The sequence below is a fragment of the Enoplosus armatus genome, chromosome 4 (genome assembly GCF_043641665.1).
Source record: "Enoplosus armatus isolate fEnoArm2 chromosome 4, fEnoArm2.hap1, whole genome shotgun sequence".
NCBI classification, from domain to species: domain Eukaryota; kingdom Metazoa; phylum Chordata; class Actinopteri; order Centrarchiformes; family Enoplosidae; genus Enoplosus; species Enoplosus armatus.
Genome location: NC_092183.1, coordinates 16,869,958 through 16,894,094, shown reverse-complemented (window position 1 = coordinate 16,894,094; position 24,137 = coordinate 16,869,958). Strand labels below are relative to the sequence as shown.

The following is a 24,137-nucleotide window of genomic DNA, read 5'->3' as shown; positions in this document are numbered from 1 at the left end:
CTTTTGGTGAAGTGCTAGTCATGGCAACTGTTGATATAAAGCTATCAAATCCACGTCATGCTTTTTGTCACCAAAGCCCTGGGACAGTGAGGAACATGCAACAAGGCATTTTTTCCTCATTGTAAGCAATGAAAGCAGCAAGCATAGTGCTGTGTAAACATTTACAGCCCGAGAACAAAAGATTTATATGGTGGAATGTAAAGACAAGGGGGGAATCATTTTAAAAATATTACCATAAACTGTACATTCCCTTACCATGCTGCCAGTGTGTAATGCCTTTGGATTATTTTCAGTTATACCTTGCATTGCGCAAAGCATGTGCCAGCAATGTTAATGACTGTGCTCTATTCTTCTATAGAGCTTGGACAACCTGGTTAGTGAAGGAGGGCTGTATGTAAGGTGTGTGCGATCACCATGGCCTTGTGTGGATGGGGGTTCTCACACTCAAAGCTGTCTATTCTGTGACCATTGATTCTGAATGCGGCCTGTCTTTCTTACAGGTGCAAGGGGGCCTCTTTTAGCCCTCTCCTCCTCCTCCACCTCTTTTGTGACTGAGTGATGTGTGTATGTCTGATATTGTAGAAGTGTGCGTGTGAGTGTGTGTTTTTCTATGCCCGGTATTGTCCTGAAGGTGCTAGGGAGGTGCGTGTGTGTGTGTGTGTGTGTGTGTGTGTGTGTGTGTGCGCCCCAGACCTCAATGTGTTGAAGTGGAGCAGAGGTTGTGTGTTTATGTGAGTGGGGAGTGAGTGTAGTATAGTGAAGTGGTGTAGCGAATGTGCAGTTTGGCTTGGATTTGGTTATATAGACTCTGTGCTTATGTGTGTGTGTTAGCGTGTACATGGGCACACCCACATGTGCATATGCTCCATCTCCGCCAGTGTGGCAAGGTTGTCTTTCCTGACCCTTGCCCAGGCACCATGATGTGTGTGTGTGTGTGTGTGTGTGTGTGTGTGTGTGTGTGTGTCAGTGTGCGTGCTTGTGCCTATGTGAGTGCACGTATACGCATGCATGCAGTGCCTCTACTAATGGACAGTCTTTGTGGGGGCCTCTCTTTTCAGTCATGCTGCTTTTGAGACACATTGTGCCCGGGCATAGAAACAGAAGCTCTCCATTGCCCCTCAATAGGCCAAAAACAAAACCGTGTCAGGCGAGCTAGCAGCCCCTGAGTGTTTGCCATTTAAGTCCCGACCAATGGTGGTGCAGATGGAACAAAGGGCCCGGACAGGGAAGGAGGCCTGCACTGTTTACAGTGCTAATGTCTGGGTGGCACTCCCAACAAGGCCCCTCCATACACATACATGTGTACGCACACTCAGTCACTCAATCTCCCTCTTTCTATGTCTCTCTGTCACATACGTACACTGAAACAACAGGTACATGTGCAGACCTTGTGCATTTAAAACAAAAACTGCCAGTGAATCTTGGACATGCCGGAGTGAACATGTGTTGTCCATGATGGTGTCACTAAAAGCAAGATAAGAATAGAGGTTTATAAGGAAAGGAAGAGCAGAATTTATGTTATGTGTGCATCTGATAATTGAAGTGACAATGTTTTGTTTTCCAAAGCTGCCATGAATTCTTTCTATTACAAAGACATTCTCAAAATAATGTTTCCTGGTGCAGTCAATTTGATTTGTTGGTTATGTGCAGTGGGCTCAGACTATATCTCAAAGTATCCCTTTTAACCAAATAACATATTTTGTGTAATTTTTTCATTAACTCTTCTTTTTGTTTGTCTAAAGTAGTAATTCAAAGTTTCATCCAAATGGCTTCCTGATTAAACAGGACATCACAGTGTCCCTTTTTTGATATACGGAGAATAGGATTGTACAGTTTAATTAAAACAGATTTATAGTCATTCTGTTTTTCATTCATTTAATATATGAATTGAATTGACTGATTTTATTGTACATCTTAATGGTTGTTATGAGAGATGTATTTGTACCCAATGTCTTGCCTTGTGTCTATCCTGACAACACTGAGACAAATTCTTAGCAACTTGTTTTCACATGCTGTATACATACAGAGCTAACTTGAATCTTCTATTTCGATATTTTACTGCACTTTTAAATACATCTGTATCTCTATTATTTAATGCCATTATTATTCAAATGTTAACAATAAATGAGAAATAGTGCAACTGATGTCTGTGTTAAATGCCACACACAGCTGTCTCTCTTATTCCAAAGAGCGTCTCATCCCGTTTTAGTGGAGCAGAGTAAAACAACTGACATTGAGAGGTGCTGTCAGAGGCGAGGGCATGTTTGGGCTTTCAATTTTTACTGAAGAGGAGAGAGGAGAGTCTGACACTGGTATCAAATAGCTTGCACTGTCCTTGGACCAGGGTTATCTTGTAAATACTCCGATCCAAGTCTATAAAAGCGAGGGTCCTTTATGACGACCAAGGCCACTCATTCACGTTAAAATAAAAAAGCACTCAGCGCAGTCTCAGTGTCTGGGTAGGGAGGCGGCGAGTGGAGAAGGATAGATGAAGGGAGGGAACTGAAGGGGAAAGTAGAAATACAGTGTCTTTTGTGTGGAGTCTTTTGTTGTCACAAGTTTTACTTTTCCTGGAATTATTATATGGAATATAAAGTAGCTTACATTGGGTGATGATTTCAACAAGTTAATGTGATATTCTCCCCTCTCTGGGCTTTCACTCGATTTTGTTTCTCCATGTCTCTCTTCTGCTTGTATTTTATTCTAAGTAAATACAGAGTCCCCTCAGCGGCCCCTGTAGCTAGTGATTCAGGTTCCTCATCTCTGGATGCGTAATGAGTTCTGCCTTGTTTTTGTCTAACAACAACACACAATAATAAGCAAAGTAATTAAAAGCAGTAGAGGGAGATGAGGGGGGGGCAGACCCGGCTTTCCGACGAGCATTAGAAATGAATTGTTTTCTAGAAGCAGCAGTGGTATTACTGGTTTGATGAAATGAGCTCTGTTTTGAGTAATTTTTCTGTTTCATTTTTTTCTTGTGTGATGCACGTGTGTCTCTCCTGCTCCTGTGGATGTGTGAAGGCTTAGTACCATGTTGATTTTATTAAAAATGAAAGGCAAAGCATAAATAAAAGTCTGATTATACCTGTTACACTGTCTGCGGGTTTGACGTGGATGTTTTCACCCTGGGTGGAAATTGAGGGGTGGGGGGTTAATTTAGATTTAATTAGCTTTTTGACTGAGGAAAACATCTCTACGTTTTGCTACAGAGGACAGAGTTGCTCTGGCAGTGTGGCTGACCGGCTGTCACCTGCCTGGGCCCTCTTTGACCTCGTCTCCAGTGGCAACATGTCCTACCCCCTTCGACAGACAGCCACGTGGGACAAAATGACATTCTCGACCTTTACGCATGTCGGCAAGCAAGATGACAACACACATTACTGACTGTACACACACACTGTGCACATACTCTCACACACACCACGGAAGATCATCTAATATCAGAGAGCGTCAGGGGCGGAAATCCGATCGTCTGACAACCAGGATACAGATAGCGATTCCCCACCGCTGATCCATGCAACAGATAGTTTCCACAAACAGCACCCCGGCTAAGGTTACAGCCATCCAGGGTCCGCACCACAACGCACTTCTCTGCCTCACGTCGAGATAAAACAAAAGCTTAGGTTACTGTCGATAGGAAATCGATAAGAAAATGCACTGTTTGTGTTAGATTTTTGATGAAAACTCTGACAAAAGGAAATGAGAAAATGTTTGCTTCTGCATGCAATAATATCATGTATATCAGTCCTGTTAGGTGTTCTGTTTTTGTAATTTTCGCTTCATGATTATATCATTGTTCATCTCCTTTTTTAATTGAAGCTCATTAAATGTTTAACCCAAATGTCAGTATTTGATTAAGCACTCATAATTGTTTAAAGAAATTCAATTCACACAAAGAAAAGTATCATCACTTTACATTTCCCTTGCCTCAAAGTCCTCTTAATAATTTGAATATGTATTTATATTATAAATGAAGTAAAGAGATATGGCCCCCTTCACATCAATGTAATTACGAATCACAAAAAAAGTTTGATTCAAATAAAATAGGCCATTTGTACACAAGCAATTAACTGGTGCGGCTTTAAATAATGTAGCCCAGATGGAACCTAATTATAGTCGGCATGCTTTGATTCGGGCTTTCTGTCGGAGTATCACTCGGGGCGTCACTTTGGCTTTTCAGTCACCTAACGTTTGTTTTGAAATTTGTGACAATCAGAGCCGATTACCATTTGTAACAGCATGCAGCGTTTGGTGCGGAGGGAAGAAAGCATGGCCCATAGCTATGGAGGAGTTTCCTTGTTTCCTTTTCAACAGCTCAAAACTCTCCTCCCCTGTTCCCTTACCTCACTGCACACAAATGATAACAACTGTGTGTGTCGATGTGTGTGTGTGTGTGTGTGTGTGTGTGTGTGTGTGTGTGTGTGTGTGTGTGTGTGTGTGTGTGTGTGTGTGTGTGTGTGTGTGTTGGATTGTTTGGTGTTTTGGGGGAGGGTACAGTGGGTATGTGCTACATGTGTGAGTGAACGTGTGTGCCATCCATGAGTAGACACTTGCAAGTGACAAATGTGTGTGTGTGTGTGTGTGTGTGTGTGTGTGTGTGTGTGTGTGTGTCAGTGTCTTGTACCAGTGTAGAGTCAGAGGGAGATCAAACAGTCAGTCAATTACCTTGAGAGGGCTCCAGTGGCTGTGACAGAGTGGAGGAGGCTAAATATCCAGGATCAAATACTCTCCTGTGCCTGTCACATAATGAGGCAGCCTCACCAGGCTTAGACAACACACACAGAATGTTCAAACACGGGGCACGGGTGAGGCGCCGGACTGAAACCCTGCCATGACCTGAGCAGAGAGCCCGGAAGGGGAGCTTTCACCACAGACCTTGTGTCTTTACCTGCTCTTTCCTGCGTTACAGTGAAACATCATCATGGTGCTCCGTCTGTGTGTGTGTGTGTGTGTGTGTGTGTGTGTGTGTGTGTGTGTGTTGCCTCACCTCAAGGTTACAGCCGTCATCATTCCACTTGCAGAAATAATCTCCGTTAAGCTTGCCATTGCCTAATGCTAATTATAAACACATTGTGAAAGTAAAGAGAATTTTTTTTCTGTATTTCCCATGACAATAGCCAATGTTATGGAGCTCACAGTAACATCATTATTGCATTTACAATAAATGAGGACATTATTGCATTTACAGTAAACTTTATTAAATTAATGCAATTACAATGATCTTGTTAAAATGTTAGCACAGGCGACTTAATTGATTCACAGTTATTGCACTGAAAGCACACACACAAATACACATTTTATTTAGGATACTTTAGTAGTAAAGTTTGATCGATTGAATACAAAGATACAAGTTATAATTAAACTGATTAAAATGGAAGAGCTATTCGTCTGTGATATCTTGTTTTAACAATACATGAAATCAATTGCGCATAGAAAAAATCTGCTTATCAGTTGAAAAACTTTTTCAGTCAGGGACAAAAAATTGAGGATAAAGTAGTACTTCAGTCATTGGCTGTTTATGGGTTCACTTTACTCACGAGAGACATCCAGATGACACCTCATCGATCCCCACATCTTTTAAAGATATTACTTTGATTTGTGTCATGCCTGAGGTAATTCTCTCTCTCTCTCAGTTTTTAGTGGCAAGTGAAGCCTGGTCATTGGGGTTCCTCCTCTAAATCAGTGGTCACATCTCAGCTTTGACAACATCCATTAGGTTCGACACACTTTGGCTATTAAAGGAAGAGTGGACGTAAGCTGTTAAAGGCCTATTTAAGCCAGTGTGAGAGTGGGTTTATGTCTCTGTGTGCGAGTGTCGTCGGGTGGCGGGGGTGGGGTGGGGGGCTCTCCACCATATAGAGGGGTGGAGCTTCACACCAGAGTCATTGGAGGGGCACAGGCTCATCTGCATATTGGCACAGAGACGCCCCCCTGGTGACCCCGAACTGCGATGGGATAGGGTGGAGAGGCTGGCGGCGTTCCGCAGGAGTTCACCGCCAGTTCAGGGTGAATGAGAGAGCGCTGCGGCATTGATCGCTTCTGCAGGAGAAAAAAAAAAGGACAAAACAGAAGTAAAAACACTGGTGAGGGAGAGACCGATGAGATGGGGAAAATGGAGGAGGAGGTGGAAAAAGATCACAGTGCCTCAAATTGGATATAAATGATAGATTAGAGGTGTGAGAGGGCTGTGTTTTTGTTTTCCAGGGATGGATGTTATGTTGCGCCCTACACAGGTAGCAGAGTCACTGAGAGTGCTGGGTTATTGACTCCCATGATTGCCAGGCCAGTAAATTTGACCCAAGGCACTAACTGCAGTCTGCTTGCTATATAGCGTGCAGCGCAGTCCCTTATCTCAGAGAGATCGAGAACCCCCTTACATACTCGTACACACAAATTACACGCACAAACAAAACACACCACCAGAAACTGAACCCAAATCCACTCCCAGCCAAAGACCTCACACTTACACCCGGTCTAACAATCATACACACAAACACACACGTGCACGCACAGCATTTCCATTAATGCGTCCAGACAAGGGTCAATCTAATAAACATGGGGTCAGTGCAATGGTCATCAGAGGCCTGTCTATGGTGAGAGAGCCTTTAAGGTGCTTCCTAATTGTATCCCTGCGGCCTTCTAGTCTAGTCTAGCTTTTTATAGCTGATGGCATGTACACAGAGGAGAAGGGAGGAAGCAAGGAAGGAGAAGAGAGGAGCAGAGGTATTTTTTATGTCCTTCTGATTTGACTCATCCAGAAGGGTCGTGGTTTTCAACCCTTTTCTGCTGGGACCAGTTGTTTTCATACAACCCCAACTGATTTCAGATACTAAGCTTATCCTTTCTTTTTTTAATCCTCCCGAGAAAATTGTAGGGACCCATTTAAATGTTCTTATCTTAAAAACAAACGCAGGTCCCAACAAAAAAAAACAGTCTTAAGTGTGCAAATAAGGATTCAAAAAAAGAAAACTCATTATTTCAAAGCTTGTATTCACTCATCCCTCTGTCTGTAAACACATGTAAATTTTTCTTAGATCCATCTATCAAGGGATGGAACTCTTAATATCATCTTGCAGCAAACCTATTCTCCCTCTGGGAAACAAGGGGGCACCTCAATATGGCTTCTCGAGTCCAGTTACAGTTGTGTTGCTAAGCAGCTGAGCTGCTAGCCAGCGGCAGCAGAAGCAAGCCATTATCTGTTAGCACTCGCTCTCTGAATGGTTCACGAGCAGTAGCAGAGACGAGTCGGACAACAGCTGCAGCCGTGATCTGTCCTTGTCGTCGATGCTCCAATTCTGAGCCGAGGTTTCTGTAGCAGGCCTAGCTAGTGTAGAAGAAACATAGAAACTGCCATCGAATTTGCAAGCTATCCAACTAAAAAGTTGGCCAGTGATACCCTAACCCCTGAGGCGGACAGGAACCTGAGGTGCATGTACCAGATTTCAAGCTCCACTGTGACCCCCAACTTGGGAACTGGCTAACCTGGAGGAGGTCAGATGGAAACCCAGCACTGCTGCCTCCCCCCGCCACGGCTAGACCACTTGATATGCTCGCTAGTTACCTCTCCTCAGCTTCTGTCTTGCCTATCCTCAATCAGCCCTTTAGAATGAATGACTACCGCTCCACTGGTTTCGCTTAGTGCGCCCATTGTGCATAACTCTGGTTTTGTTGGAAGGCCTGAGATGGAAAGAGGGACGTGCAGTGGTGTTGATTATCAGGTATCCGCTTGGGTAACATATTAAGGCGGTCCCATTGGACTCATAGGTCATAGGCTGTCATGGCTCTCATGCATAAGGCCTTAGGCTTGCATGGAGCAATTCAATGCATTGTAGGAGTGGTGAGGTTTACAGGACTAAACTTCTTATCAAATGGTGTTCATTTATTTTCACCTGTTGCCACAGAAGGTGGATGGGATGCAGAGCTAGATTTTTGATAATGTTAAATATTCACCATACACTTTCTTTCTTTGCAGCTTTAAGCAAATATTATGAGAACCTTGCTCATGCTTATGTTTGTGTGTGTGTGTGTGTGTGTGTCTTTCTTTTACATGTAGGTACAGAGAGGCATGAGCTGACCCCCTGGATGAGTTTCAACTCCATCTTCAGGTTCTTCAGTAAAGTCCTGGAGGTGAAAGAGGATGAGGAGGTGGAGGAGACCTCCAACACTGTCACTACACGCAGCAGCTCCCTCAAAAACAAACACCAAGATTTCTAGAATAAATTGACTTGAAACAAGAGGAGAGGGAGTGGGGTGGCAAGGGATCAGACGGGGAAATGGAGAAAGGGAGGCTAAGGTTCGAGATACTCTCTGCTATTTTGTCTCCCTTTCCCTCTGTAACCTCCCTGCATCTTTCTTTCCTCACTCTTCTCCCCCGAGTGTCATTTCTCCCTTCCAGCCCTCCCTGGCTCTGCACACACACAGCCTTGTTGTTGTAAGAGACAAGAGTACAGGGTCACCATGTATACATCACAATAACGTTTTGCATTACTTCTAGATGAGCGCAACTGTCAAAGCAATATGGGCCTGAGTGTTAGCGCTTCCCGTGGGCTGTGGCCTGGCTGCGGGTACGGGCCACGGCAGCAGAGATTAAGGCTGACAGGCGCTGTGCACAATGCGCTGTGGTGCACCTCTAATTGTCCTGACATCAGCCTGAACTGAGCTAATGCCCCGCCTGCCCTCCAGTCTGCACTGCTCAGTCTCTCCCTCCTCTCCCTCTTCCCCCCCTGGTCCTAAAGCCTGGGCCTCTTACCCCGAAATCTCCTCCTGCTGTATGGTACGTTCTGCTGAGGTTTGATATCATTTCAGCCAGATCCGCGCCCATCTTTTTTTTTTTTTTAAGCCCTTACCCACCACAAATGTTTTTAACAAGAGTGAACACACATTCCTTACTGGTAACCATTTGTTTTGTTTTAACAAAGGCTGCTGTTTTTATGACTTCTTCATTCTCTAACTCCTCCGCACATGCAGTCAGCTTTTAAGCCTGACTTTTCTCATTCAGCTTTGTGAAAATGTGGTTCTAACCCGTGCCATATATTTCTGGGATTGCAGTGCTTATAATAAGAAATGTCTTTTTTTCTTTTCTCAACTTTGAGCTAAATTTGAATGCAATGTCTCATACACACATTCACACTACTTGATTTTAATATCAAGCCAATACTTCTCCGTGTTTACTTTAGAATATCTCCAGGTTTGATTTGCAAAACTGCGGAGAGTCCATCTCTCTGTGTTTATTATAAATATATATTTTTTTTTTCAATTTATATCCTTGAAATTGATGTCTCTGGATGATTGAATGTGATGAAACAAATAAAACAAACACAACCTGTGCTGAATATGGAAAATGCAAGACACTGAGCATATTTAAAATTACTTAAAGTCAAGCATCAAAATGGGTTTGAGGGATATCTCATTTTAACAGGAGCCAGAAGTCAGCTCATAACACTCATAAAGCCTCAATATATCGCCTTACACGTGTCAGGAAATCCAAGATTTCAATATTATTCTAAGCCTGAATGATATTTCCTTAGATGTTGGAGAAACGTAACATATCTATTCTTTCCACCAAAGTACTCTTCTTGTGTACTTAGAAGTGACAAAGTCAGCTCCCTGCTCAGCTGCACATAATCTGACTATGTGACACAAACATGATAAAAAAAATTTCCACAGGGCTGGTGTGTTTTATAAACCGCTCAAGGCTTAATGGAATACATTTCTAATGTGTCTTGACATTAGTAAAAACTCAAACCGGATACTAAATCTTATGATACCTTAGACACATTCTCAAATATGTACTTTTCTTTTTTTTTTTTTACTTCAAATAGTTACCATTGTTTAACTTTTACGCTGTGAAAACCTGCCTCTCCTGCCCACTGTGTGTATGGTTTAAGGCTTTTGTGGATTATCTTTCCGCTGTAATGAGACAACTGTGGCTGATGGTTGCAGGCCTAATTTCCTTTTAATTTGATTCAGATCTCTCCAGGTTTCTGCAAAGAAGTTGGCTTATTATTTGATTTGATGAGTTTCGTTTCAAGATACCATTGCTCATCTTTCTGCTTTTCAGCTACAATCAGTTCATTTTTCACTCCATAATTTGTATATTGTTGCCTTAGGAATAAACAAGACTCTGCTCACTGTTTTTAATAATATCCAGCAAGCCATATGTGAATGGAACTAAAGATGTAAGAGCAGCCTAAATCCAAAGCACAGTCTGCAAATAAAAGGGGACTAATTTTGCCAATTGCTCTTGAAGACATTATTTTTTGCAGATGCTTTATGTGTTGTATTGGTTTAAGGAACACGCCTATTTAGTTTTATCGCTGTATAAGCCTTTGGATTTTATGTAACCGCGAGTGTCCTGCCAGGTCACATATTTTTCTTATATTCTCAAACGTTTGTCTCATTCTCTTTTCATCCATTTTGGTTTTAAACGGCTGTCTTTAAAATGATGTCTGAGTTTCGGCAACACAGTAATGACTCTACGTTTACATGATTGATTTCATTTCATTTGTAATTAACCTATTAAACCTGTCCAAAGCAAATAAAATGAACTTTTGCATCTTGTTTTTTGAACTGCACATATTGATTTTTACGCCCCCCCCCCCCCCCCCCCCTGATCATCTGAAGTAATTGTACTGATGCCGGTGCAGAATTTAGGAATGTGTTGGAAAAACAAATCTGCAGTTCTAGAAAGGCAGATGCGATTGCAAAGAGAGACACGAGAGATGTGGCCGAAAAGTGTAAAGTGAGTTCAGCCGGACGAGAAAGTCGAGCAGCACGTGAAAAATGACCGGAGTCATCGTCTCACATGACATCTATGAAATCCAACCGAGAAAAAGACCAGCGAACATTCATTTGCTGCCACACAATCCTGCCAGTGTTAAGTGTCTTTTGTCGTGTTTCTAAACAGTCCAAACCACAAAATGTGACTTTAATGCCACTTTATTTCAATGTTGCTTTTTTTTCAAAGTTAAGCGGCAGATAAACGTGTTGAGGTCGGGCCACTCAGAAAGAGAGCGATATCTTTAAAGGCATTATAGCGTCAGTAAGAAGTGTGTCAAAAGGAAAACAAACTATAAACAGTAATTCCTCTCTTTTTGGTCATTAATTTTGGCAAAGTGAGCCCCCCCCCCCCCCCCCCCCTCTCCAACTCAGCGAGGTTTTACAGCATCATTTGTTTTCACACGGTGAAACCGATCAGGTCATTAAACGCCCCCTCAATAAATCTTTAGAAATCTTTTCCATTAACCCCTGAACAACAAGCGGAACCAGGCGAGTCCCCCTCACACCGTGTCAGGCCGCTGATTAAAGAGAGGCATTCAATCACACACAAGTGAATCGGACTCAACTTTCTGTCTTAAAAGTGCGCTTGGAACTTCCTCAGGACAAGACTAATCTTAATTCCGTGATGTTTGAGGAAGAAAATATCTATTCTTGTGCTGCTGAGACTCTTTCTGAGTTTAATTAAATAACCTGCCTTCTGTCCAAAGCAGTGATGTAGAACTTCCATAAATTATGACCTGCAGTCAGCGATCATCAAAGGCAGACGACTAATACACAGAGAAATAAATGATATATTCGGCCAGGAATTATTCTGTGCCTCGAGACTTGCTCACTATCTAGTAAGTCTATTTTACAGATCATATGGCAACATGAAAAGTTGTGTGAAGTTAAGTTCAGGTGGGATACGTTTAATTCACATCCCCGCAAACGTTTGAGTCGAGAGTTTCCGAGTTTCAACCTTCCGCGAGCCTGTTTCTAACTACATCCCAGTGGCTCTCTGAGGGTCCCGTGTATTCAGATTGCTCACTCATGCATCACTTTGTCGCATGTAGCTGTCTCCTAACTTCTGAGGACAGCGATGATCTCTTCATGTCTGCAAGGGTGCACGTTTTCCTTCAAGTTCCCAGGACCCCAAACCAAAGGAGAAACACTCCGATGCGTGTGTCTTTTTTTACTCGCCAGAAGTTAGCGCAGCGTGTGAATGTATAAGAGGTATGACTGATTTGATTATAGGTTTCCCTCTCCGGGCTATTGTCGTCAGCTCGCGGCACAGACAGTTACAGACGGCCCCACACTGAATCATATCTCCAACAGAAAATAGCATCAGCTGCGGAGCTTTAGGACGAAATCCTGCCAAATGGGGGGTCTGTGCTGTAATGTTCGGAGGAGTGGGTGGGATGGGTGGGGTCCCCTTGACATGAAAAAGTTGGGGAACCCCCTGTGCTGCCACAGTCTGATATTTCAATTTTTACTTTAAGAGAGTTGTTGTCACGCTTGCTTGCTCCGGCCCACTCTGATATGCACGCCGTCCCTGCAGAAGATGAACTCTTTCCAAAGGGAACCAGGCGTTAGGAGAAGTTGGAATGTCACCCCTCTGACAGCCCCCCCCCCTCACACACACACACACACACACACACACACACACACACACACACTCTCCTTCAGCACTCCTCCAGCGGATCACTGTCAGATCACTATTTGCATAATTATATGCTCAGCTCAGAAGAGAAAACTAACCCCCAAATTTTACGGGTCAACTAACTGCAACAATCAATGTTTTATCGGGTATACTAAGGGAAAAAATGTCTTTAACAATCATGGTGGAGGAACTCTCTTTCTCTCCCTCTCGCCCCTTCTCCATCAATTCAATTCAATTACTTTACTGGCATGACTGCTTATCAGAAACAATATTTCCAAAGCAGTTTAAAAAAAAAATGTAAATTCACCCCCCACCCTTGCCTCAAAAAAGACCCAACCAACCCCTCTCTCTCTCTCTCTCTCTCTCTCTCTCTCTCTCTCTCTCTCTCTCTCTCTCAGTACGTGAGCAAATACTTTTTTCATCTATTGACTGAGGGAGAATGTCTGGCTTAAGCTCGGAGGCGCATTCAAGATTGTATCCCTTCTTCCCTATCCCCTATTCTGCCCCTCTTTTCTCCGCCGGGCTCTATACCGTGTTTTTTCCTCAGCAGAAGAGGTCTTTAATATAGGGCCTGTATACCAGAGCGCAGAACTCACTGGCCGGTTTCGTTAGACATCATTACATATTCATTGACTTGCAGAGAAACCATTTAATCCAGTGGAAACAACTCCTCTTCAATCGCCTCGCTCCTTCTCTATTCTAATAAGGACTCGCGGACTGAGACAACACTTGGGGCCACAGACAGCACGTTTGGGGAAGAGTGTGACTGGGCTTTATTCTGCAGGGCAGGGAAGGTGAAGCTCTGCTAAAAAGATGCGGGTCTGGGCACAGGTGTTGCACCAAGTGGGGTCCCAAAGTGGGGGTGCTGGGCCTCTTAAGGGTTTCAGGAGTCCCCATAGAAACATGCAAATATATACTTTAATTTCTATGCGTGTAATGATGCGAATCATTTGACGTGCGAGATATCACACATCATATATATTTATATTACGCACAAGTGCAGGAAAACACCGTTATGGAGTTCCTGCCGTTAAAAGTTTTTAAGCAAACTTGGGCAAAACTAGTCTAACGATATCCCGAGCTTCCTCTGCTCGCGTGCACACACACAGACACACACACATAGGATGACCCACTATTCTTCTGCTTTTACTCACACCTGTCTTGGCGCTCCTATGAAAAAGGACCATCATAACCATAATGTGTGGAAATATGCAAAGCAAATCGGCTATCCCAGCAAAATTGCAATTCCCCAGGTTATTATAGGAAGAGCAAGGCTCGCCGAGAGGTGAAATGCCTTCAGAGACCAAAATCACCAAGAAACACAACTAGGCTGAAGTCCCTGTAGGAATATAATACGAATATTAGCAGGGTATTCTAGTGGATATTCGTTGGTATTTTCTTTTCTCGGCTTTGCTGTCTAATACTTTAAAGTAGCCACTACATCAGCAGCATGGCCTAATGTGTGTGCGGTGCGTGCTTGAGGATCCTGGCATATAATACTCCGATTGTGGGACAGCTGTTGGCAGAGCCGTTTTACGGTGTTCAGTCCATTTGGCTTTAATAGCAGCTTTCAAGCGGACTGCTACTCTATCCCCTCACCGCCCCCTCAATTACACCTCCTCTGATACTCTGCTGGCCTAAAGACTCCTGCAGTAAAAAACACCCTCTGAAATGCAATACATTTGAAGAATGGGCTCTGACTTTTAAGATTTGGGGCTGTACTCTGCTGATTTCAAGGAAGCAATGTTGAGGCAAGCAGTGATGAAGGAGAGAGGAAAGGGAGTATAACACAGCTCATTGGCCTAGTTTAACAGGCCACCGACGACTTACTGGGGAAAAGTGGTCATTTTGTCTTGATGAATGGCAGTCACGATGAAGGGGCTCTAGGTAGGCCTATGATCCGGGCCTTTCTCAGGCTGTAAAATGCGACTGGATATCTGAAAACTTGAGACCAGTAATGTGTGTTATTTAGCACGCTGTAATTTGTCACATTTCAAATATCATATTGACAAATGCCAATTTTAATTACACACACGTGTGTGCCTGTGTGTGTTCTTGTGTCTTCTTCTAAGATATCCACACAAAGAAAAGTACAAACTTTTCCGGTGACGTGTCTCCCACTATTTCTTCATAATGTACACAGAAAAAGTTGAAGGGAGCGTAAATTTACTGCTTACACACCTCATACTCACTTGTACATTCCCCCTTATTTTATTTATTAGGCTATATGTAATACATTTATTTACTTATTATTTCCCTTTTAGTTGACTATAAGGATTTTCCCCATCGATTTAAATACAAACGGTGTTGTTGAATAATAAAAACGTTTTTTTTCTATGAGTATATAGTAAGTTGATATTTCTACTTACATTTATAATGATACCGACCTAATACACTGCACTAAAATATTACAGTCATTTATATAATAAAATATAATCTACATCAGACAATATCTGCCTTATTTTAAAATCTAAATATACGATTTAAAACGAATGTGTATTCTATATATTAACAGGTAACCAGTAACATAAACTTCATTAAAACGAGAAAACAAAATACATTTAATGATTTCATAATCTCCTGGATAAAGCGTTATCATAAAGGACGCTTTGGATCAATATTCAAAGGGTTATAATTATAAAACAACAATTATACAATAAGAATACCAATCGGAAAAGGAAGTGGTTGTAGTTAACACTGTGCATAAGATAATCTTAAACGAAAATAGAAATAAATAAATAAATATGTAAGTCATTTAATTCGTACTCTTCTGAAAGTGAAGTGTTTGTCTGAAAAAGAGAAGTTGAATTTCCATCGGAAAGTGGTTCATAGTCCATTCTATAGAGAAAAAAAGATCAATTCTCCTTATGAACCATTTTATTAGTACTGAGAACAGTTCCAGAAGTGTAATGTCATCCATGACAAAACATTAAGTGCATAGTCTTATTTTAAGCGACCATAATAAATCGAAGGAGGTCGACTGTATATGAAACAATATTTTCTTGCATTTAAAGCAACGAAATAATGAGGGATTTCCAGAAATCCTTCAAGTACAATCCACCCTAAATCAATATCGCATTGGAGTTGGTGAGATATCGATTAGTTGGCGGTGAGAGAAAAGGCCTGGACTTACACTGCAAAAAAAAACAACCAAAAAACAAATTAACCTTTTGACGAATCATCTGCCTTATTTTCTCTCAAAATATATTTTCTTAAAAACGTGAAGTTATCACACCTGATAGTGTCAAATGAGTCAGTACTCCTTGTTTTCGCCTGATCAGTAAATATTGATTATTTTAATATTTTGAAATATTTTGTACAAAATAAGACAAATAACTCCAACAATGTCAGGAAAGTGTAGCTGATTCTGGCTTCTTTAAAAAGTTGTTTTAAAGTGAAAACATCTCGACTTTAGGATTTCTTTTTTACATTCTCAGAAAAAGAAAGATTTCAGACAGAGTTGTTTTCACTGACCGCTGTGTTAAAGCAGCTATTTCTGCAGTGTAACTCCTGAACAAAAGCACACTATAGCCCACCGTCTCCTCTCTTTTGGGTTTAAAATCAGAAAAAAAAGGAGGGAGTGCAACGCGATATTAAATCAGACATTATAGATGAGTTTCATCATGTGGACGCAGCCCTCCGAGGATAAACACGGCAGTGCGTGGGGTAAGAATGAGATCCAAGTTATTATTACTGAGGGAGCGGCCTTTCACTGGCAGCACCCTGCATCCTCATTACATCCACCCCAAAAAGAGATGAAGGTCTAAATGAAGTTATTGCCATCCAATGAACTCAAATTAGCCGGGCCACACCATGACAGACAGCTCGGATGGAGAGAGAGGGGTGGGTGGGGGGGGTGCGGGCTTGGAGGGATATAGGTGGTGGGATTGGCAGGTGTATGTTTTGATGTGCATTTCATGGTTTGCAAGGCCCCTTAAGTGAAGTTGGGTTCATTTTGAATCTCCGTGGTTAAGCGAGTTAATATACTTGTGTTATTAAAGAGCCTGCAGTCACCTTGCAGCCTTCTCTATGATGCCTCACCCCTCCTTCCCATCCCGACGGCTTAGACTTTGTTCCCATCTATTTCATTTCTTTATCAGCCATTCAAATGTAACGTTTCTCCCTCTCTCCCTCTCTCTCTCTCCCCCGTCCACAATCTCTCCATCCGGTTGAATGGCTTTCTTTCTTGTCGCTGAGTTCCTCATTGTGTTAGCTACCTGAGTCAGCAGGGAGGATGAAAAGAGGAGAGTTTGACGGAGGAAGGACGGGAGGAAGGGGTAGCTTGACATGCAGGGAGGGAGACAGAGGCGATGATAGGCGAGCGGGGGCCCTGCGAGGAGTTGAGTGAATTTACCTGCTCCTCCGGTGGCGAGCTGTGTGTGTGTGTGTGTGTGTGTGTGTGTGTGTGTGTGTGTGTGAAGTTAACACCGCAGCGGCCAACTCTACTTTATTGCTGTTTATCCCTGCAGCAAAAGCTGTCAGGCGGTGACAGATTGGCAGCATCTCTAATCAGTGCCCTGTTCGCTTCTCTCTGAGACCCCCCCCTCAACTCCTTCTGATCTTTCACAAATGGATTGTTACTCATGCCATTTATTCTTTGGATGATACATATAATGCACATATAGATAAAGTGAAACTTTTCATTTTTACTCTTCGAACAATGTCGAGGTAGTCGAGATTCATAGGCTCCATTATTTAGCATTCAGTGAGAGGCGATGAGTGTTTGAAAATCTGGACATATTATTAAAAATAAAAATAAAGAAATCGAGTTGGATTACATTGACATAAATATGAAAATCACTTTTTAAAGCAGCGAACTTGCAGCAAAACGCATCAATCGCAGCTAGAACAGAAGAATTGTTGTTTTCTTTAGGAACTGTCTGATGACAATAAAAAAAACTGTTTCCAACTAAAACTACAATATTTTCTATATTCTGCAGAATCTGTAACAAATGAAATGCAGCTTATTTCGGGCAACTGGAGTGCAAAAGAAAATAATGATAATGACATCGTGTTTGAACTGAAAATTACAAATAAAAATATTTGTTTACATTTTATGGATCAAAAAGATCCATAAAACATCTAATTCTTTGATCTTATCAAGATGAAAAGCACATTGTTTGTGTCTCGGCTCCTGAATCCTTTTTGTCCACAACTATATTTAATATAAATATTCATAGCATTACAGTAACAATTTAATAAATTATCCAAAGAGGTAGTCTCTTACCTAAACTTTCGACCTTCCATAACTGTATTATAAACCAAAATGTGTGTGTGTGTTTGTGTGTGTGTGTGTCGGGGGGTGGGGGATGGGGGGGGTTGATATTCCTCACACACAGATAAATGAAGACTGACAAATAAATCGGCAAGCACAAGAACTTCAAGTGTAGGAAAAAAAAAAAAACATTTATAAAAGCACGACATCCAACCTCAACGGTCCGAGTCTCGTGCAGGGCCCGCAGAATACCAGTGGACCTAAAGCTGTATTTCACTCACAGCCTTCAATGGGATTGCTGCTTATCTCGCCAACACAGCGCTGCTGACCTGTAGGCTGCTGCATCAGAGGTGTGTGTTTGTGTTGAGGTGTTGACCTGTCAGGGGGGACTTGTTAGGACTTTAACTCCGACTGCTGGCGGTCTCCAGACATCCGGGGGTGGCATCGATTTGAAACTTGTCCTGTCTAATTTGATGATAACATCCAGCCTGCCCCGCCGCAGCACCATGGACAGCGCACTGTCTTGACCTTGCCTTGCTATCAAATTACCCCCGTCTGGGCCACGGTGGGAGCCCAGCACCAAGTTTACTATAGGCTGAGAGAGGGAGAGGGAGAGAGGGCGAGAGAGAGGGGGGGGGGGGGGTCGCTTCTTTCACCAGAGACAGATCTCCTCTGAAGCCAGTGCTTACGCTCTGTAATACTGTGGTAAATCAAGAGGAGGTTGGCGGTTTACATTGGCTGTTGCGCCAACCGCCTATGTAAACAATACTCAGTTACACTTACACAAAGACTTCATTTGATGGGTTTTATCCTCAAAGGACCCATCCGTCCGTGTGTGACTTCCTTCGGTTTAAATACTACCAAGTCAACTTCAAGTGGATTTCACACTGGTCATATTTAGTCTAGTGATATAAAAAAAAAAATGAGGGTCCTCAAAATAAACAGTTTCCAGTAGTGGATGAAGCATTCAGATCCTTTACTTAAGTAAAAGTGGCAATATAAAAACACTCCATTAAAAGTAAAAGTCCTGCATTGAAAATGTAATTCAAGTAAAAGTACACAAGTATTGTTAGTAAAAGTATCAAAAGTACTCATAATTCAGAAAAATGGCTCCAGTGAGTGTTACTATTATATATTATATTACTGCATCATTATTGCTGATGCAGTAATGTGTAAGTAGCAGTTTACTAGTTGCTTCAGATGGAGCTCATTTTAACCATTTAATATACTGTTGGGTAGTTTAATCTATAACAGTGCATCATATTCTATGTTCCGTATGTAACATCTTAATCTGTTAAGTAGTAATTTAAGTTGTCAAATAAATGTAGAATACAAAGTAAGTAACATTTCCCTGAGTTACAATCCACCACTGCCTTTTTCTAATGAACATATTTAATATTTGAGTTTGTAAAGTATGTTTAAAGAGCATGCAGAACATGTTTTGCAGGTTAAATGTTCATAATCTAACATTTGCGAAGCAGATTGAAAGATTTCATCCACTTTACCAGACTTCACAGGTCATCTCTCTCTCACATGAGCTGCAGAGGAAGCAACAGTTCTTCATGCAGCAGTCAGGCTCGAAGTCACACCCAACAGAATACGTACAGTATGTGGACGTCTGGTGTATAAAACGTGCGCATCAGTGCATGTAAATAGATGCTAAGCAAAAAAGAGAGCGAAAACAAGCCATTTATATTTTGCAAATCGTCTCAGAGTAGTTGCACCCCATCAGCTGGTGCACATACTGTGGTAACAAGTTGATTTGGGAACCAGAATGTCTAAAGTTTGAGAGAGAGCCCAAGGCACTGACGGGAGAAGGATTTACTGGTGGAGAAAGACGGGGGGGGGGGGGGGGGGGGGGGGGGGGGCTGTTTGATGGAGCTCTACAGCTTTGAGACAGCTTGTTAATTAAAACCCCAAGAGATGAGGCTCTGCAGCCACCGTCCATATCAGAGCACTGCTAACTATACTGACAGCAAGTTACTTAACAAGCGAGCGCCTCAATCCTACACCGTTTTATCACAGGCAAGCAGTGAGATATTTTAATTCGTTAAAATCCCACTGTGGCGGTGAAATATCTTGTTTTCTACTTAAGAAATTATGACAAACCTTCGTATTCTCTGTCATTCCAGGGATAGAGCCCAAATGGCTGCTTATGCCTTCAGAATCCACACGCCAGCTTAAATGTGGCAAATTCGATTAAGGAAGGAAAGAAAGAAATGTCAAAAAAAAAGAGAAGAAGAGTGAATTAGTCTAGACATAGGTTGGGTGGTATTAAATTCTTAGCTTTATATTCAGGCATTGGAATTATTTCCAAAAATCAAAGTAGCTTGCGATTTCAGAGAGGCAGATAGGCCTGAGAGCAGATACAAAGAGGCAACATTAAGTCAAAACAAAGAGGCTACTGTGTGTGTTTTTGCTGAATGCGTTTTCTGATCAATTTCAATCGAGGTCATCATACGCTTTGTCCCCATGCATTATTCCACCTTAATTGAACCCGCAACCCGCCCTTTTGCCTGCGGGATCTCTGTGCAATTTCAATTCTATATGCATGTGTGAGATGATGGCTTGTTAAGTCGAGGAAAACAAATACCAAGAGAGCCTTACTCAAACACTCAAAATGTATGACGGGCCCATGCCCATTGTTCAAAAAATAATTGAAATGCTGCTTGCCTCTCTCCCCCGCTTGCTAATAACGTGTTAGCCAAGTGCAGGCCGACTCATGTAAATAGCAGTGAAGAGAAGACGTGGGTTTGGAGGGAATGAGGTGAAGCCTGACTGGGTCTGTGTCTTCTGGGGGGCTGCAGGTGGAGAAGCCCCGTATACAGTACAAGCGAACCTGCTGTGCCACACCACCCAGGATCCAACGGGGGAGGAAGTGTGGCTCTGTGTGTGTGTGTGTGTGTGTGTGTGTGTGTGTGTGTGTGTTGGAGGGGTTGTCTGGAACAAATGGATATTACAGCTCAATCAACAATGAAACCTTTCCTGTGGTCCCAGAGATTCTGCAGTACAACTTTTCTGTCCATAACTTTGTTGTTGTTGTTGTTGGTGTGTGTGTGTGTGTGTGTGTGAGTGTGTGTGTGTGTGTGTGTGTGTGCGCGCTGTCTTGGAGCTCCCCTCTCCTCATCTATCCGTTGTAACGGGCATGAAAGTACCTGAGCACATCCAGCTCATCAAATAGAAAATATCTCAGTAACTTGTTAAATAGACTATTTAGCCCACTGAAACGAGCTGCCATAATCATGTTTTAACTCCCATATAATATTGTAATTGGCTCTATATTATAATGCTGGAGTTTACATTTGTATTTTAGATGTGCTCACATGAGGAATAGATGAAGCCACAGTGAGGGGAAAAAAGCCAAAACCACCATTCGCAGCCCACATGGGCAGCGCTTGTACTGTGTTTATCTTCAGCCACATGAGAGGAAATCTACTTTCTGGATCTGTCCAGTGATCTTATGGCAAATGAAAAGATCCCATGATACATGATTATATGATTATTCAGTTGGTACAATCGTTATAAAAGCAGCACAACTAAAAAGAAAAGAAACCCAACAACACTTTTGTTTCCTCAGACGACCACATCTTCAAATGATTTCCATCAGATTGACATTGTTTCAATTCACTTCATAAAGACTTGGGTCACCCGAAAAGGGGAGTAAACTCGATTTCAAAATAAAACTGTGTGCAGAGTTTACTTTTCATTGCAGAAGTGGCTCTTTCCAAATGCGTGTAAAGTGCGTGTTTCTTTGTCATTGACTGCCGTATTAAGGCCCCCTGCACCTGATCTGTTTGAGGCTGGTCTGGGGCCACGGCGCTTTTTAAGACAGCTGTAAAAGGCTCTCCAAGTCTGCAACACATTCATCAACGTCAGACACCGACAAGCAGCTATTTAGTGAAAGTGTAACTGCAGCAGTATATCTTAGAGCAGAGTGGGCCACTCAGCAAACAATACAATGGACCTTTTTCTCCCTGGGTTGCAACCAATCTAAAACAGATTATAAAGTCGGACAGATGATCGTTCAACTGATAAAAAAAATCATTCAAATTGCAAAATTGTATGTAGGTTTATTTTCGTCATTTTGAAATAATTTTAACGTGAATAATAGGCTTTGTTTTGCATTAGTGCACCTAAAGCAGAGACATCATGTGTCAGTATACCTAACAGTTCATTCAGAAGGTTTTCTGCAGAGCCAGAACGCTGCAAAATATTTCTGCTGTGCAGATTTTGTTGTCGAACTTAATTCTCTGTTGCATCGTCAGATTAAGTGAGCCTATCTTTACTTAAATTAATAAGACATTATTTATTGGAAAATGGATAATTAAAGTCCTTTCATTCCTTTCAACATGATTTAAATTTGAATCAGTGCACATGTTCTGCAACGTTACATTGCTTAAACAAACAATTAATTATCTAAAGCTCAAATATTGAGCGATAGCCTGTGTTACTATCAGTTCACATTAAAATGAAATGCATTGCTGATCGCTGGTTTTAATCGATGTGATTCCACAGCTTAACAAAACAAACAAAAATGTCAGTCGGCATAGGATAATGCAATTATGAAACTCCCCCACTATTCGCAGCGGTGGGGTTGCGTCTGAGCCGTTTGCAGCTGCTGAAATTCCTGGTTCAAAAAATGGCCCTGAAAAGCTGCTCGGTGCTGCGCGGTGGACTGAGGGCTGAGAGCAGAGCTGAGGAGAGAGAGGGAGAGAGGGAGAGAGGGTATGAGGCGGTTCTTGTGTCAGAGGGTCCCACAACGCAGAGCGCCATCTAGCAAACAAAGGTAGAAACAATAATAGCACGGAGGGTCTGAGACGGAGAGGCTGTCTTTACGCACACAGCACACAGGGGCGCAGAGGGGACGCCACAACAAAGCGCCGCGGTTTAGCGCTCTGAAAACACTAAAAAACTTTGTGTAGCATGCCTGCCATGTCTCGGTCCCAGCCCGGCCGTGCCTGCTATGTGCAAGATTAATACACGAGCCAGCCCCAAGATCGATGAATTACTGTTAGTGTAATGTCTGCTGCCTTTTTTTTTAATTTTTCCACCGGATCGAATTTTAATGAGCATCCGAGGGGTGAAGATGGGAAGCCAGCAGATCAGTGGTCAAGCAAAAAAAAAAGAAAAAGAAAAGGGGAACTTTTGATGTCAAAGTGGGTGAGGGAGGAGGAGGGCAGCAGGTGACTCCCCCCACTTGACAAAATCAATCGATACTATCACTTTCAAGCGCCATCACAGCGTTTTACAGGAGAAGTGTATGTGTACCACAAGCAAACAATACATCTTCTGTCGAGTACATAGTTGATTGTACTCATTTTTATATATATTTTTTATATATATGTCTGGTGCTCTACTGCTGCTGAGGGCTGTTCAGAGGTGACTTTTGACCACATGGGGAAAAAAAACACAAACAAGTGGAATCGTGTGTGTAAAATGGTCAGTATACACCTCCAACACTTCATCCTCACCCATTGTAATCTTCCCTACTCTTCCTCACCGCAGTCATTATTTCATATACAAAGACAGAACTAAGTCGTCTTCCCTGTAACACAGTTGCTGGTAATGATGGTGCAATAACAGCAATAGCGGTTATAGCCACATACAGTATAAGCAGTAATAATGATGAGTAATAATGATAGCAGTGGTAAAAGCCGGATCGCGGGTATAGAGGCTCAAGCACTATTAGTGCAGCAATCAATGCAGAGCCATATATCTAAAATGATCGAGCTCCACCGTGCTTAATTCAACCGGCGGACTCGTATTGTTCATCTTAGTCTACATTATCACCGAGCAGGTTAAGAAAGCTTGCACAGTGTATTAATCCTGTACATCAATAGGTGCTGGAAGATGAAAAGCTTGCATAATTCCAGATAATTTAATTAGTGCACCCACCCGAGCCGACTTAGCAACTACATGTAATCCTTTTTTTGTGTTTCAGGTTTGGGAAGTAAAAAATAAATCAAAATGTACAATTCTGACACGTCACTTAAACATGGCATTGAAGTGTAATAATGCTAAAAGACAACATGTGAGTGATTAGTCGTTTTTTTTTTTTTGCAATGATATATGAACCGAGGTGTCAGGGGCAAAAATTCTCATATTCGTTATCTTGTCACTCGCCCCTCGACAACCAGCAATTTGTGACAATTTTCGCTCGGTTAAGGCGTCCAATAATCCCCCCCACAGCCTCCACACTAGAAATAAAGTTTAGACTGCATGGGCACACTTACAACTAGGCCACTAATATAGTTTTAGAAATAATTATAATGAAATTCTGACTCCTTCCACTGCAATGCACCTCACCTAATTTTATTATATATACATAATGATGAAGTGATAAATGTTGTGTGTGTGTGTGTGTGTGTATGTGTGTGTGTGTGTGTGTGTGTGTGTGTGTAGACGCGCACCATGGATGGTGACTATGCCCTCGAAGTAAATTGGGGTATATGCACGGCAGGAGAGTGCATTAATTGATTTATTAATTAATGGGAAAATACATTT

At 42.2% G+C, this 24,137-nt stretch overlaps 1 protein-coding gene across 1 annotated transcript in view; it reads left to right on the top strand.

Moving 5' to 3' along the window:
- Positions 1-8,214, top strand: part of arb2a (ARB2 cotranscriptional regulator A) — a 149,508-nt gene extending 141,294 nt beyond the window's left edge. Inside the window, exon 11 of the mRNA XM_070904954.1 lies at positions 8,054-8,214. Within this exon, the coding sequence (XP_070761055.1) occupies positions 8,054-8,214 (161 nt within the window). The remainder of the gene's footprint in view (positions 1-8,053) is intronic.
- The last annotated feature ends 15,923 nt before the right edge of the window (positions 8,215-24,137 follow it).